The following is a 14,452-nucleotide window of genomic DNA, read 5'->3' on the forward strand; positions in this document are numbered from 1 at the left end:
AAAGTTCCATAATACTTTATAACCGATGAGAAACTTTTGATGTGGAGTGTGGAGACTACAGCACCAATTTGAACCCAGAAAATCCCTACAGACCCCAAAGGGAGAATGTAAACACGAGGAACTGCTAATGCCGGTTTGTAAAAAGAGTTACAAAGTACTGGAGTAACTCAGCAGGGCAGGAAGCACCTCTGGAGAACATGGATAATCGAGGTTATGGGTCAGGACTTTTCCTCCGTACCCTTAACCTGTGTCCCAAATATAGTGGGGTTTTACAAGCATCAGAGGTCATCACCGTGCAAGTTGGGTCGAAGGGCCTGTTGCCATTGAATGGTGGAGCAGGCTTGATTGACTTGATTGATCGGCTTAATCCTGCTCCTGTTTCACATGTTTTCATGTTCTTAAAATGGCTGCTTAGTGCAGGGTCCGGCAAACCACCTCGTACATTAGTGGAAGATGGTTGATTCACTGCCTGTTCCGAACAAAACGCTATCGGCATCTATAACAGACACAAAATGCTGGTGTAACTCAGCGGGTCAGGCAGCATCTCTGGAGAAAGGGAATAGGTGAAGTTTCGGGTGGATGCTCCCACACTCCAAAGCCATACAGGTTTGTAGGTTAATTGGCTTTGGCAAAAATTGTAAATTGTCCCTAGTGTGTAGGATAGAGCTAGTGTACGGGGATTGCTGGTCGGCGCAGACTAGGTGGGCCGAAGGGCCTGTTTCCATGCTGTATCTCTAAACTAAACGGAACTCTTTCCAAAAATTGAACTCTAAACTAAACTGAACTCTCCAAAACCTTTGCATCTTTTTACCTTCAAGGATCTAACATATGTCTCAATTAATCAATAATATGAGTTGGACACGTTAACTGCATAAAACTCCTCTGCAAGATGTCTGTGTATCTGGTTATATTAACAACACATGCAGTCTTAGTTTCAAGATGCAGTCTTGACACTTTAATGCTGGATGTTGAGAAGCTGTCTCACCTCCTGAAACAATCGAACAAAAGGATTTCTGGGCCAAGGGGAACATATGGCCTGTCACTCACACGAGACAGCCCAGCCAGCACCCTTCATCACATGTGCCAGTCTGAGTCAGGCCTGCACCATCATCTGCTGGGAGACGTCCTGACAAGCCAGAAATACTCTCCCGCCCGGCTGCACCAGACGCCAGCATTCGCATCTGCCTCCCCTGCTCTCATGTTCTCCAGCGTTCTACTTTTGCTCTTTCTGTTTTGATTCTCAGGATGGAAGAGACGCATCTGCTGAAAGAAAGACTGCAAGCCATCACCGTAAGTCCTCTAAATTTGCCTTCCGTGAAACCCAAGCTGCATATTGTTTGTCAGTGTGTGTGTGTGTGGGTGTGTGTGCGTGTGTGAAGGACACTGTCAGGTCAAAGGCTTCAAGGACCTTCAACTTCAGTGAAGTATTTCCTTGCTGTGTAGGAAGGAACTGCAGATGCTGGTTTAAACCGAAGATAGTACAGGTATGTAGGTTAATTGGCTGGGTAAAGGTAAAAATTGTCCCTAGTGGGTGTAGGATAGTGTTAATGTGCGGGGATCGCTGGGCGGCACGGACTTGGTGGGCCGAAAAGGCCTGTTTCCGGCTGTATATATATGATATGATATGATATAGACACATAAAGCTGGAGTAACTCGGCGGGTCAGACCGCATCTCTGGAGAAAAAGGAATGGGTGATGTTTTGGGTTGAGGCCCTGCTTCAGAAGAACCTTCTGAAGAAGGGCCTTGACCCAAAACATCACCTATTCCTTTTCTCCAGAGATGCTGTCTGACCTGCAGAGTCACTCCAGCATTTAGTGTCTATCTTAAGTATTTCCTTGCTGGCAGGAGTCAGTTAGTTAAAGACTCTCCATCTTCATGTCAAAATATTCCTCAAATTTGCTTTGTCCCCGAATGGTAGCTGAATTTTATATTTTCGCTGTCGGATTTAATAACCATTGAAGTTGAAAGTGAGGAATGGAAATCTGCATGTCATGCCCCTGCACTTGATTTTTAAAGTATCTGTTTTTGGTATGAAGTCAGACTCTGCACAGAAGATTATTACAGCAGTGGTGATTGAGGGCAAGGTGATACTTTCACGGTGAGAATGGAGCTTGATGCCACCTCACCCTAATTATAACATCTCTTTCCATAGCATAATTCTAGCCTTAGAGGGAGTACAGAGAAGGTTCACCAGATTGATCCCTGGGATGGCAGGACTTTCATATGAAGAAAGACTGGATTGACTAGGCTTATACTCGCTGGAATTTAGAAGACTGAGGGGGGATCTTATTGAAACATATAAAATTCTTAAGGGGTTGGAGAGGCTAGATGCGGGAAGATTGTTCCCAATGTTGGGGAAGTCCAGAACCAGGGGTCACAGCTTAAGGATAAGGGGGAAGTCTTTTAGGACCGAGATGAGAAAACATTTCTTCACACAGAGAGTGGTGAGTCTGTGGAATTCTCTGCCACAGAAGGTAGTTGAGGCCAGTTCATTGGCTATATTTAAGAGGGAGTTAGATGTGGCCCTTGTGGCTAAAGGGATCAGGGGGTATGGAGAGAAGGCAGGTACAGGTTACTGAGCTGGATGATCAGCCATGATCATATTGAATGGCAGTGCAGGCTCGAAGGGCCGAATGGCCTACTCCTGCACCTATTTTCTATGTTTCTATGTTTCTATAATGACACTGTTGCAATAACCCAGGTATAGAATATACTTATTGTGACATTTCAATACGCGGTACAATATTAGAAAGACAAATGTTATACACAGCTGACTGGTCGGCTAATGAAAATATACCTGTGAGTTTGGATTTGATTTTAATGATCTAAAAAGTTATAATATTTGAGAGCATATTTGCGATGTGTTAATAGTGGTTAAAAGATTTGCTGTAAGCACGGTAGCGCAGCGGTAGAGTTGCTGCTTTACAGCGAATGCAGCGCCGGAGACTCAGGTTCGATCCTGACTACGGGTGCTGCACTGTAAGGAGTTTGTACGTTCTCCCCGTGACCTGCGTGGGTTTTCTCCGAGATCTTCGGTTTCCTCCCACACTCCAAAGACGTACAGGTATGTAGGTTAATTGGCTGGGTAAATGTAAAAATTGTCCCTAGTGGGTGTAGGATAGTGTTAATGTATGGGGATCGCTGGGCGGCACGGACTTGGAGGGCCGAAAAGGCCTGTTTCCGGCTGTATATATATGATATGATATGATATGATTCCTGAGTTCCTACTGAATAATGTATTAATGGCAGCCTGCGATTTGATCATAAGATAAAAACCTAAATTAGCAATTGGCACGTCATAACGATATCCAGTCTCTAAGCCAGGAAAAAATACACTACAGAATTTGTACAGAGGTGCTGAGTGACAGAACATCCTTAGTAAATGCGGAAATAAATTATTTATGCTATGTTTTATAACAATATTCCCCTCAAAAATTATAGGAAGTTTCATCTAGATTACTGATCTAGATGATCTAGATCTGATCTGGGGAAGAAAGCAGGAACGGGGTACTGATTTTGGATGATCAGTTCGAAGGGCCGAATGGCCTACTCCTGCACCTATGTTCTATGTTTCTATAATGTAGATTTTGATGCTATTTAAAACCTGTTTTCATGTCATATTATTATTTTTTACAAACCTAAACTCGCAAGGACAACTTTGTAGCAGATTTTGCTGGTTGAACAATAAATCATTTACTACACAACACAGAGAGTACAAATTCTCTGTCTCCAACAGATTGTGTCCCAAATTTTTGTAACAATGAATAGAAAAGAGATCCCATATTAAAAGATTGGAGATAGCTAATGTTGTTCTTTCACTTCAAAAATGGAGATGGAACAAGTCCCGATAATTGTATACCAACTGGCATTACATCAGCTGATTGAAGTTTTACCAAAGGATGTAATCAAATAAAATACATTATCCAAAGGCATATCAAAGGGTTGCTCACGCAATATTCAAAAGAGAAGATCGCATTCAATCAAGCTCATTGAAATCTTTGAAAGGGCAAAAATAACTGATGCAGCTTATACACAGTGGCGTAGCGGTAAAGCTACTGATCCTGACTACGGGTGCTGTCTGTTTGGAGTTTTACGTTCTCCCAGTGACATGTGTGGGTTTTCTCGGAGATCTTCGGTTTCCTGCCACACTGCAAATACGTACAGGTTTGTAGGTTAATTGGTTTGGCATGAATGTAAAAAAATGTCCCTAGTGTGTGTAGGGTAGTGTTAATGTGCAGGGATCGCTGGTCAGTGCGGACTCGGTGGGCCGAAGGGCCTGTTTCTGCGCGGTATCTCTAAACTAAACTGAACTAAACTAAACCAGACAATCATAATGAAGTAGCTGGGATTTATTTGGATTTTGGACGGGCTTTTGAGAAAGAAAACGTTAGTAGATTCAGGACTGAGTTTGAAACATGTGGAGTCAATGGACAGGTAACAATTTGTCAACTACAAAAAAGAAACCAGAAAATAAAAACGTTAGGACAACTACGCATAATGGTAAAAGGTAGTAAATAGTTTTTGTTGGAAATGTGTTGGGACTGCAGTCATTCAAGATTTGTGAATGATTCGTATTCAAGAATCAACAGGTACAACTTAAAATCTCCTCAAGTGCCCAAAGGTTTAGTTTAGTTTAGAGATACAGCATGGAAACAGGCCGTTCGGCTCCTCGAGTCCGTGCCGACCAACGATTACCCCTACACTAGTTCTAAGTTATCCCAGTTTCGCTATACTCGAGAGGCAATTTTACAGAAGCCAATTAACCGACAAACCTGCACGTTTTTGGAGGAAACCGGAGGAAACCCACGTGGTCACAGGGAGGACGTGCAAACTACGTAAGGCAGCAATTCTGCCACTGTGCCACTTTCTATAAAACCAGGATAATTATTTTCTATTTGCTTATGTGTTCCTTTTTTTTAAATCTTGACATCGCTAGCAAGGCCAGAGTCCATATACTGTCCATCATTTATTGCTCTGGAAAAGGCCAAGGGATTTGCTGCACTGCATCGAGAAAATAAAACGCAGTTGAAGTTACGCCCGCAATGTTGATGGGGTGGGCTTTCAGAAATTAGACCTAATGACAAAGGGATAATGGTCACGATGGTGCATAACTTGGAGGGAACCCTGTAAGTGGTGATGCTCCTATGTTCTGGTACCTGCTGACCTTCTTGGTGGTAGAGGTTACGTATGAATGGCGCTGTTGGAAGAGTCTAGGCAGATGACCGCAACGATGCAGTTCTATAGACTTTGGTTTAGTTTTAGTTTAGCTGAGAGATACAGCACGGAAACAGGCCCTTCGGCCCACTGAGTCCACACCAACCAGCGATCACATTAACACAAGCCTACACACACTAGGGACAATTTACACTTACATCAAGTATACAAACCCATGTATATAGCCAATTAACCTACAAACCTGTACGTCTTTGGAGTGTGGGAGGAAACTGAAGATCTCGGAGAAAACCCACGCAGGTCACGGGGAGAACTTACAAACTCCGTACAGACGGCGCCCGTAGTCGGGATCAAACCCGGGTCTCTGGTGCTGCAAGCGTTGTAAGGCGGCAACTCTACCGCCGCGCCACTTTGGTTGGGCCGCATTTGGAATATTGCCTACAGTTCTGGTCGCCCCATTGCAGGAAAGATGTGGAAGCTTTGGAGAGGGTGCAGAGGAGGTTTACCAAAATGCTGCCTAGATTCAGGGGTTTCAAGAGGGGTTGGGAGAAGTTGGATAGACCTGAATTGTTTTCTCTGGAATGTCGGAGGTTGAGGGAAGACTTGATAGAACTATATAAAATGATGAGAGGCATAGATAGGGTAGACAGTCAGAACCTTTTTCAACAGTAGAGGGCATCGCCACATGGTGAGAGGGGGAAAGTTTAATGGAGATATGCCGGGGAACCTTTTTACATGAGGGTGTTGGAGGCCTGGAATGCATTGCCAGGGGTGGAGATAGAGGCAGGTACGATAGTGGTGATTGAGAGTTTTTTGGAAAACTGCAAGGAGATGCAGGGAATGGAGGAATATGGATCATTTGGAGACAGAAGGGAGTTCAGCCAGGCATCATGTTTGGCACAAACATTATGGACTGAAGGGCCACAAAGTTCTTGTGCTGTACTATTGTATGATCTACGTGTGCTGTGAAAACAATGACTGCTGAGGGCTTTAGATGGTGCACCAATGTGGGCTGCTTTGTGCCAGATAGTGTCAAGCATCTAGCACAATGTCAGAGCACCATTCATCGAGACCAAGTGGAGATTATTCCATCACATTGTTGACTGGAATCAGCACACTGTCATCAGGAAGGCTGGCTCCATCCTGACGATGGAGTTGGATTCATGGGAGGTGGTCTTGGAGGGGAGGATGCTCCTCAAACTGCGGAGCATCCTGGGCAATACAGCTCACCCCCTCCATGACACACTGGTCAACCTGAGGAGCACCTTCAGCAACAGACTGGTTCCACCAAGGTGCAGCACAGAACGCCACAGGAGATCTTTTTTCCCTGTACAACTCCTCTCCCTTCTGTCGTGCGGTGGACTGAATCCGCGCAGACTGGCGATCTCCGTACACGAGCACTATCCCACGCACGAGGAACAATTTACAATCTTTACCGAAGCCAAATTACCATTCCAACCTGTATGTTTTTGGAATGTATGGGGAAACTGGAGCACCCGGCGAAAACCCACGCGGTCTCGGGGAGAACGTATAAATTCTGTACAGGCAGCACCCACAGTCAGGATCGAACACGGGTCTCTGGCGCTGTAAGGCAGCAACTCTACCGCTGCGTCACCGTGCCTGCCGCCCAATCAAGGAAATGTTGTTTCCCACATATCAGTTCATGTCTGAATGTTGGCTCGGTCTGATGAACGAGGAAGGACATGGGCCGTGAATATGGGGAATGGGCTAGATCAAACAGAATCTGGCCCATTGTAAAAATCTTTCAGCTGCGATGATCCATCCCACACAGTGGTAACATATGTGATATTTCACAACACTAGTGTTTGATATTTTATTTATAAAGTAGTATAATGTTACCAACCCACCTGCTAAAGGGAAAATGGTTTCCACCTAACCGTCCAACTCTAACAGATAATTTAGACAGGAATAATTCTACGCAAATGCTTTTCTACAGCCATCAATCCCAAAGTGCCCTTGAATGGCTCACTGTTACCTCGGCAAGGCCAGCAGCATAATCAAGGATGTGTCACACCCTGGCCACTCCCTCTTCTCCCCTCTCCCATCAGGTAAATGGTATAGAAGTGTAAAAACGCGCACCTCCAGATTCAGGGACAGTTTCTTTCCAGCTGTTATCAGGCAACTGAATCATCCTACCACAACTGGAGAGCAGTCCCGACTATTATCTACCTCATTGGTGATCCTCGGACTATCTTTGATCAGACTTCATTGGCTTTACCTTGCACTAAACGCTATCCCCTTATCATGTTTCTATATACTGTAAATGGCTCTATTATAATCATGTGTTGTCTTTCCACTGACTGGTTGGCACCAATAAAAGCTTTTCACAGTACCTCGGTACATGTGACAATGAGCTAAACTGAAATTGCCCATGGCAATTGGACAAACTGTTACTTCTCCCCATTGGTTCTTTTCCCTGCCATTTGTGAGTTAAGATGCCTCACCTGTGCTTCGTAGAGTCAGAAGAAATCAGCCAGCATCGAGCATGTACTCTAGAGAGGATCTTTGACCACCATTTGAGGGTGGGTACAGTGTGCGTCCACCCAATTAATAGCCTAACACATGGTGAGTAAATGGTCTTATCCTCTTTTCATCTTGAATCTGGTTTACAAATAACATTAGGCAGGCAATTAGGCAATAATGTGCATATGAAAATTATGGTAACTGTAAATTACGCTGAAAATAAATCTTCCACCTGTCATTATGCTAAGTACGTTAGAGCAAGTTATTGATCACTGCCCAGTCCATCGCGGGTTCTGACCTCCCCAACATCAAAGGGATTTACAGTTGACGCTGCCTCTAAAAGGCAGCCAGCATCATCAGTGACCCACACCACCCTGGCCACACACTCGAGTGAGTGTGTTTGAATGGCGGTGCAGACTTGATGGGCTGAATGGCCTAATTCTGCTCCTATCAATTACGACATTATGACACTCATTTCACCCCTGCTCTCTGTAAACTTGTAAATGGCGTTAGAGCAGAATGCGGCCAAACAGCCGTGCATGTGTAGGAAGTGCAGTAAGGGGCTGAGAACGCATCCTTGTAGGACACTGGTGTTGGGAATTACTGTGGAGGATGTTTTGCCACTTATCCTCACTGATTGCGTTCTATGGCTCTGTAAATCAAGGATCCAGTTCAGAGTGTAATACTATTCAGAGTGTAATCCTCGGTCTGGGATTTTGGAAGTGAGTTTGGTTGGGGTTATAGTGTTAAAGGCAGAGTTGTAGTCAATATACAGGAGTCTGATGTAGGTGTTATCCAGATGCTCCAGTGATGAGTGTAGGGCCTTGGACCTGTTGTGATTAAAGACAAACTGTAATGGATCAAGGCTGTCCGGGAATCTGGAATTAGCTGGAATTAGCTGGTCTCTCAGAGCATTAAATGGAATACCATGCACAAAGAGTAGATGTGATGGATGCCAAATCAGAATAACATGAAAGTCACTCATTTGACTCATATTGGCAGACTGCTCAAGGGGCTGCTGGTACCATGGAACTGTGTTCATTGAGGAATGAAATACGCGAGGAAGAAACTAAAGTGAAATCAGGTTTATTCAAACCAATAACCATGTGCTTTATAGGATAATGATTTAAAGAAAGCTCCAGCCTGAATCTCAATCGGGAAAGAACACAGCCGGGTTATACTGGTTATTGGATGGTGAAAGAATAGTAAATACACTCATAGGGCAGCACGGTTACAGCGCCAGAGACCCAGGTTCGATCCTGACTACGGGTACGGAGTTTGCACGTTCTGTCCGTGAGCGCGTGGGCTATCTCGTTGTCGTAAAATACTGAAAAATATTGTAGACAAGTGTGATTTCGATACTCGGACGATACTTTAATCCTTAAATGTAACTATTACTTCTACTTATTTGCATTTCTCTCCAACTCTGACTCTGAATACAACTAACTCCAGTAATTGCTTGAAGGAACTTGTCATCACCTGCACAGCCCCTTGCAACCTGCCCTTTACCATTAAATATGGTTCACTCTTTCACTCTAAACGATTTTGAGTATAACTTACCGTTGTGAACACTAGGAAGAATATGTTGCCAAATGTGTCAGGAATCAGTCTCACCCATACTGTAGCTTCCTGCATAGATTTCCCTGAACCTTGCTTGCTTTATACGTAATATCCGGATGTGCTTGTAAGCATGCAGGTACAGCAGGCAGTGAAGAAAGCTAATGGCATGTTAGCCTTCATTGTAAGAGGATTTGAGTTTAGGAGCAAGGAGGTCCTACTGCAGTTGTTCTGCAAATGCACCTGGAGTATTGTGTGCAATTTTGGTCTCCTAATTTGAGGAAGGACATTATTGCTATTGAGGGAGTGCTGCGTAGGTTCACCAGGTTAATTCCCGGGATGGCGGGACTGACATGTGATGGAAGAATGGGTCGACTGGGCTTGTATTCACTGGAATTTAGAAGGATGAGAGGGGATCTTATCGAAACATAAAATTCTTAAGGGATTGGTCAGGCCAGATGCAGAAAAAATGTTCCCAATGTTGGGGGAGTCCAGAACCAGGGGTCACAGTTTAAGAACAAGGGGTAGGCCATTTAAGACTGAGATGAGGAAAAACTTCTTCACCCAAAGAGTTGTGAGTCTGTGGAATTCTCTGCCACAGAAGGCAGAGGAGGCCAATTCACTGGATGTTTTCAAGAGAGGGTTAGATTTAGCTCGTGGGACTAGAGGAATCAAGGGATATGGGGAGAAAGCAGGAACGGGGTACTGATTTTGGATGATCAGCTGTGATCATATTGAATGGCGGTGCTGGCTTGAAGGGGCAAATGGCCTACTCCTGCACCTATTTTTCTATGTTTCTATATAGACATCACACCTTTAACAGTTTGTTTGACACAAGCTCCTCCAAGCACTGACTTACCATCTCCGTCTGTTTATTGTAAGTCCATGAAATAGTCATAGAGTCATACATCACGGAAATAGGCCCTTCAGCCCAACTTGTCCACACCAATCAACGTGCCCCATCTATAATAGTCCCACCTGCCTGCATTTGGCCCATATCACTCTAAACCTGTCCAATCCATGTACCTGTCCTAATGTTTTTTAAACATTTTGATAGTAGCTGCCTCAACTATCTCCTCTGGTAGCCCGTTCCATATACCTACCACCCTTTGTGTAAAAGGTTGTCCCTCGGGTTCATATTACATCTTTCCCCCCTGACCTAAAACCTACTTCCAAAATGATCAATATAGAAATGCCACCTGTTTGATGTTCAACAAAGGTGTTGTGGTGAAGTCTGCGTTTATTGGTATTCCCAAACGTTGGTGAATGTGTTTTACTCTTGCGACAATTCTCGTGGTTTCCACTTACAAAGAGCCCTGGGGATGGAGCTGGACCGGCTGGGATTATCTTTGCTACTCATATGTTGATTGTGCATTTTGTTGACACCTTCATCCTGGGATTTCAAAGAACACCGCTGCTGGCTACATTCCAATCCAATGGGCTACATCCCATTTTCGTTTATTTGAATTACTTCCTCAGCACTTCCCCCTCAGCTCACAGCCTCTTTCACAGGTTCATCGTACAGCTTCAGTTCCACATAACACGCTGAGGATGAAAGTTTGGTCCGTTTGGAGACAATATCAGTTTACTGTAGGTTAATGCTGCATTTACTAGAGATGTGACTCGGGAGTTCAGAGCCAATCTCTAAATGCCAGATAGCTATTCCAATTCTGGCTTTGTAGAGATCAGGAACAGATATTTTGGGAACAGATAAAGACCATTTGATCTAATAATCCATCAATTTTACATGGGTCAGTGCTTCCTATCTTCATTCTTACAAGATCCCTCAAGTCTCCCTTTTCAACAAAGGGAGTTGTATGTGTGTGTATATATATATATATATATATATAGATATATATATATATATATATATATATATATATATAGATATATATACACACACACAAAATGCTGGAGTAACTCAGCGGGACAGGCAGCATCTCTGGAGAGGAGGAGTTTTGGGACAAGACCCTTCTTTATCTCGACCCGAAACATCACCCATTCCTTCTCTCCAGAGATGCTGCCTATCCCACTGAGTTACTCCAGCAATTTGTGTCCATCTTCGGTTTAAACCAGCATCTGCAGTTCCTTCCTATGCAGGAAGGAACTGCTGATGCGAGTTTAAACCGAAGATAGACACAAAATGGTGGAGTAACTCAGCGGGTCACTGTTCTTCCATCACAACACTGTATTGTCTTGGATATATATTGTCTTGGGATCAGGGGGTATGGAGAGAAGGCAGGTACAGGATACTGAGTTGGATGATCAGCCATGATCATATTGAATGGCGGTGCAGGCTCGAAGGGCCGAATGGCCTACTCCTGCACCTACTTTCTATGTTTCTATGTTTCTATATGTGTGTGTGTGTGTGTGTGTGTGTGTGTGTGTGTGTGTGTGTGTGTGTGTGTGTGTGTGTGTGTGTGTGTATATATGTATATATATATACCCAAGACAGTACAACGTTATGGAAGAGCAGTGCTGTGATGGAAGGCTGCCATGCATATGATCTGCCAGGTCTCTGGACTTGGTGTCATCGTCTTCATATCTTTTAGTCTGCTTCAAAATGACCCAAACCTAGAATGGCCCCCACCTCCTGAATCAAATAGATCAAACAACACCCATGATGATATCTACAAAAGCAGTCAAGATATTTGTATTGATAAACAAAGTAACCCAGATGAAAAAAATATCAGTTGTGGGGTCAAATCAAAACAGGGTTAATGCCAACTTTGAATATAGCTAACGATAGATAAGGCAGCAAGAAAAATTGCGAAACTTTGTACTAACCCAGTAAGTTTAATCTACATGCTATTAAATGTGTGCTGGGGTGGCACGGTGGCGCAGCAGTAGAGTTGCTGCCATACAGCGCCAGAGGCCCAGGTTCGATCCTGACTATGGGTGTTATCTGTATGGAGTTTGTACATTCTCCCTGTGACCGCGTGGGTTTTCTTCAGGTTCTCCGGTTACCTCCCACACTCCAAAGATGTACAGGTTTGTAGGTTAATTGGCTTTTGGAAATTATAAATTGTCCATCGTGTGTTGGATAGTGCTAGTGTATTGGGTGGCGCTGGCTGACGCTGATCCGGTGGGCCAAAGGGCCTGTTTCTGCGCTGTATCTCCTAAGTAAAAGTATAAAATGTTGGATTTCTAATGTGATACTAAAGAAATGGAATGTTGGCCTTCATAACAAGAGGAGTTGAGTATAGGAGCAAAGAGGTCCTTCTACAGTTGTACCGGGCCCTGGTGAGACCGCACCTGGAGTACTGTGTGCAGTTTTGGTCTCCAAATTTGAGGAAGGATATTCTTGCTATGGAGGGCGTGCAGCGTAGGTTCACTAGGTTAATTCCCAGAATGGCGGGACTGTCGTATGTTGAAAGGCTGGAGCGATTGGGCTTGTATACACTGGAATTTAGAAGGATGAGGGGGGATCTTATTGAAACATATAAGATAATTAGGGGATTGGACACATTAGAGGCAGGAAACATGTTCCCAATGTTGGGGGAGTCCAGAACAAGGGGCCACAGTTTAAGAATAAGGGGTAGGCCATTTAGAACGGAGATGAGGAAGAACTTTTTCAGTCAGAGAGTGGTGAAGGTGTGGAATTCTCTGCCTCAGAAGGCAGTGGAGGCCAGTTCATTGGATGCTTTCAAGAGAGAGCTGGATAGAGCTCTTAAGGATAGCGGAGTGAGGGGGTATGGGGAGAAGGCAGGAACGGGGTACTGATTGAGAGTGATCAGCCATGATCGCATTGAATGGCGGTGCTGGCTCGAAGGGCTGAATGGCCTACTCCTGCACCTATTGTATATTGTCTATTGTCTAAATGTACGGTGAAAAGTGATGAGAATGCGATTTATGGTACTTTGCGTTATGCTATGTTATACAGTGAGGAATGATGTCGATCTTTAACATATTTCACTCGGAAAATAGATGAAACACCTGGACGAAAACCTCACGTTTCAATTCTGATTTGGCAGGAAAAAAGGAAAATACAAGAGAAGATCACAAGACAACGGTTTGAAGTGGACGAGGAGAAGCTGAAGCTCAAGCACTTAAAGGTGCAGCCGTTAACAAATGCTCTACTTGTGTCAATGAAAGAAAGGATGACTATCTGAGCAAACCTTACAGTGAAACATAAACATCTAAATACAAAAACGCTCGTTTGTTTGTTTGTTTGTTTGTTCCTGAACTACAGCCAAAACGGTACACGATAGCGCGGCAATTTTAGGCCCAACTTACTCACCGTCGTCCCTTTGGTGCTAATGGAGAGGTTTCATTGAAATCGGTGTTATATGTTTAGTTATTCACATTTTAAAGTTTAAATCTATCTCCTAGGGAGGGAGGGGGCAGGGAGGGAGGGGGAGAGGGGGAGGAGGGGAAGTGGGAGGGGGAGAGAGGGGAAGGGAGGGGAGGGGGAGGAGGAGGAAGGGGAGAGGGGGAGAGGGGGGAGGTGGGAGGGTGGGGAAGGGAAAGAAGGAGGGGAGGGGAGGGGGGTAGGGAAGGGTGGGGGAGGGAAGAGGGAAGGGGGAGGGGGGAAGGGGGAGAGGAGGGGGGAGGGGAGGAGGAGAGGGTGCTGCACCAATGCAGGAGAGGTTTGGGCCCAATGGATCCACTTGGTCTAGTAGAACATAAAACCGTACAGCTTAGAAACAGGCTCAATAGCCCATGACATTTGCGTCTTCCTCTCTGTTATCAGACTTCTTAACGGTGCTTCCATAAGTTAAGGTACTGTCCAATTTACCTTTCCCCTAATGCGGTCATTGGACTTTGTCCATGGAACCGATGCGATGCGATGCTGAGAACTATATTCTGCTCTCTGTATCTTCCCCTTTGCTCTACCTATTGCACTTGAATTTGACATGATTATATTTATGTAGAGTATTATCTGATCCGATTGGAAAACAAAGCTTTTCACTGTACTTCAGTATCCATGACAATAATAAACCTCAATTTAAATATCTGTGCTGAACATGATGTCCAGTTTAATTAATTCTTTCTGCCTGCACATGATCCATATCCCTCCACTCTCTGCGTATTCATGTACCTATCTAAAGGACTCTTAAGCTCCACTATCATATCTGCTTGTACCATCACATTTGTCAGCACATTCTAGGCATTCACCACCCTCAGAGTAAACAACACTCACATAGTAAGATGCTCCATACATCTCCTTTAAACATACTCTCTCTCACTTTAAACAATTTCCCCTCTTTGGATATTTCCAACCTAGAACAAAGGATT

General features: G+C 44.3%; 1 protein-coding gene across 1 annotated transcript in view; it reads left to right on the forward strand.

Annotated features, from left to right (window-relative positions):
* The first annotated feature begins 1,175 nt into the window (after positions 1 to 1,175).
* Positions 1,176 to 14,452, forward strand: part of LOC144598038 (palmdelphin-like) — a 40,471-nt gene continuing 27,194 nt past the window's right edge. The window contains exons 1-2 of the mRNA XM_078407911.1: positions 1,176 to 1,290; positions 13,189 to 13,269. Coding sequence (XP_078264037.1) covers positions 1,246 to 1,290; positions 13,189 to 13,269 — 126 coding nt within the window. The 5' untranslated portion in view covers positions 1,176 to 1,245. The remainder of the gene's footprint in view (positions 1,291 to 13,188; positions 13,270 to 14,452) is intronic.

The sequence above is a fragment of the Rhinoraja longicauda genome, chromosome 11, assembly GCF_053455715.1.
Source record: "Rhinoraja longicauda isolate Sanriku21f chromosome 11, sRhiLon1.1, whole genome shotgun sequence".
In the NCBI taxonomy this organism is placed as follows: Eukaryota; Metazoa; Chordata; class Chondrichthyes; order Rajiformes; family Arhynchobatidae; genus Rhinoraja; species Rhinoraja longicauda.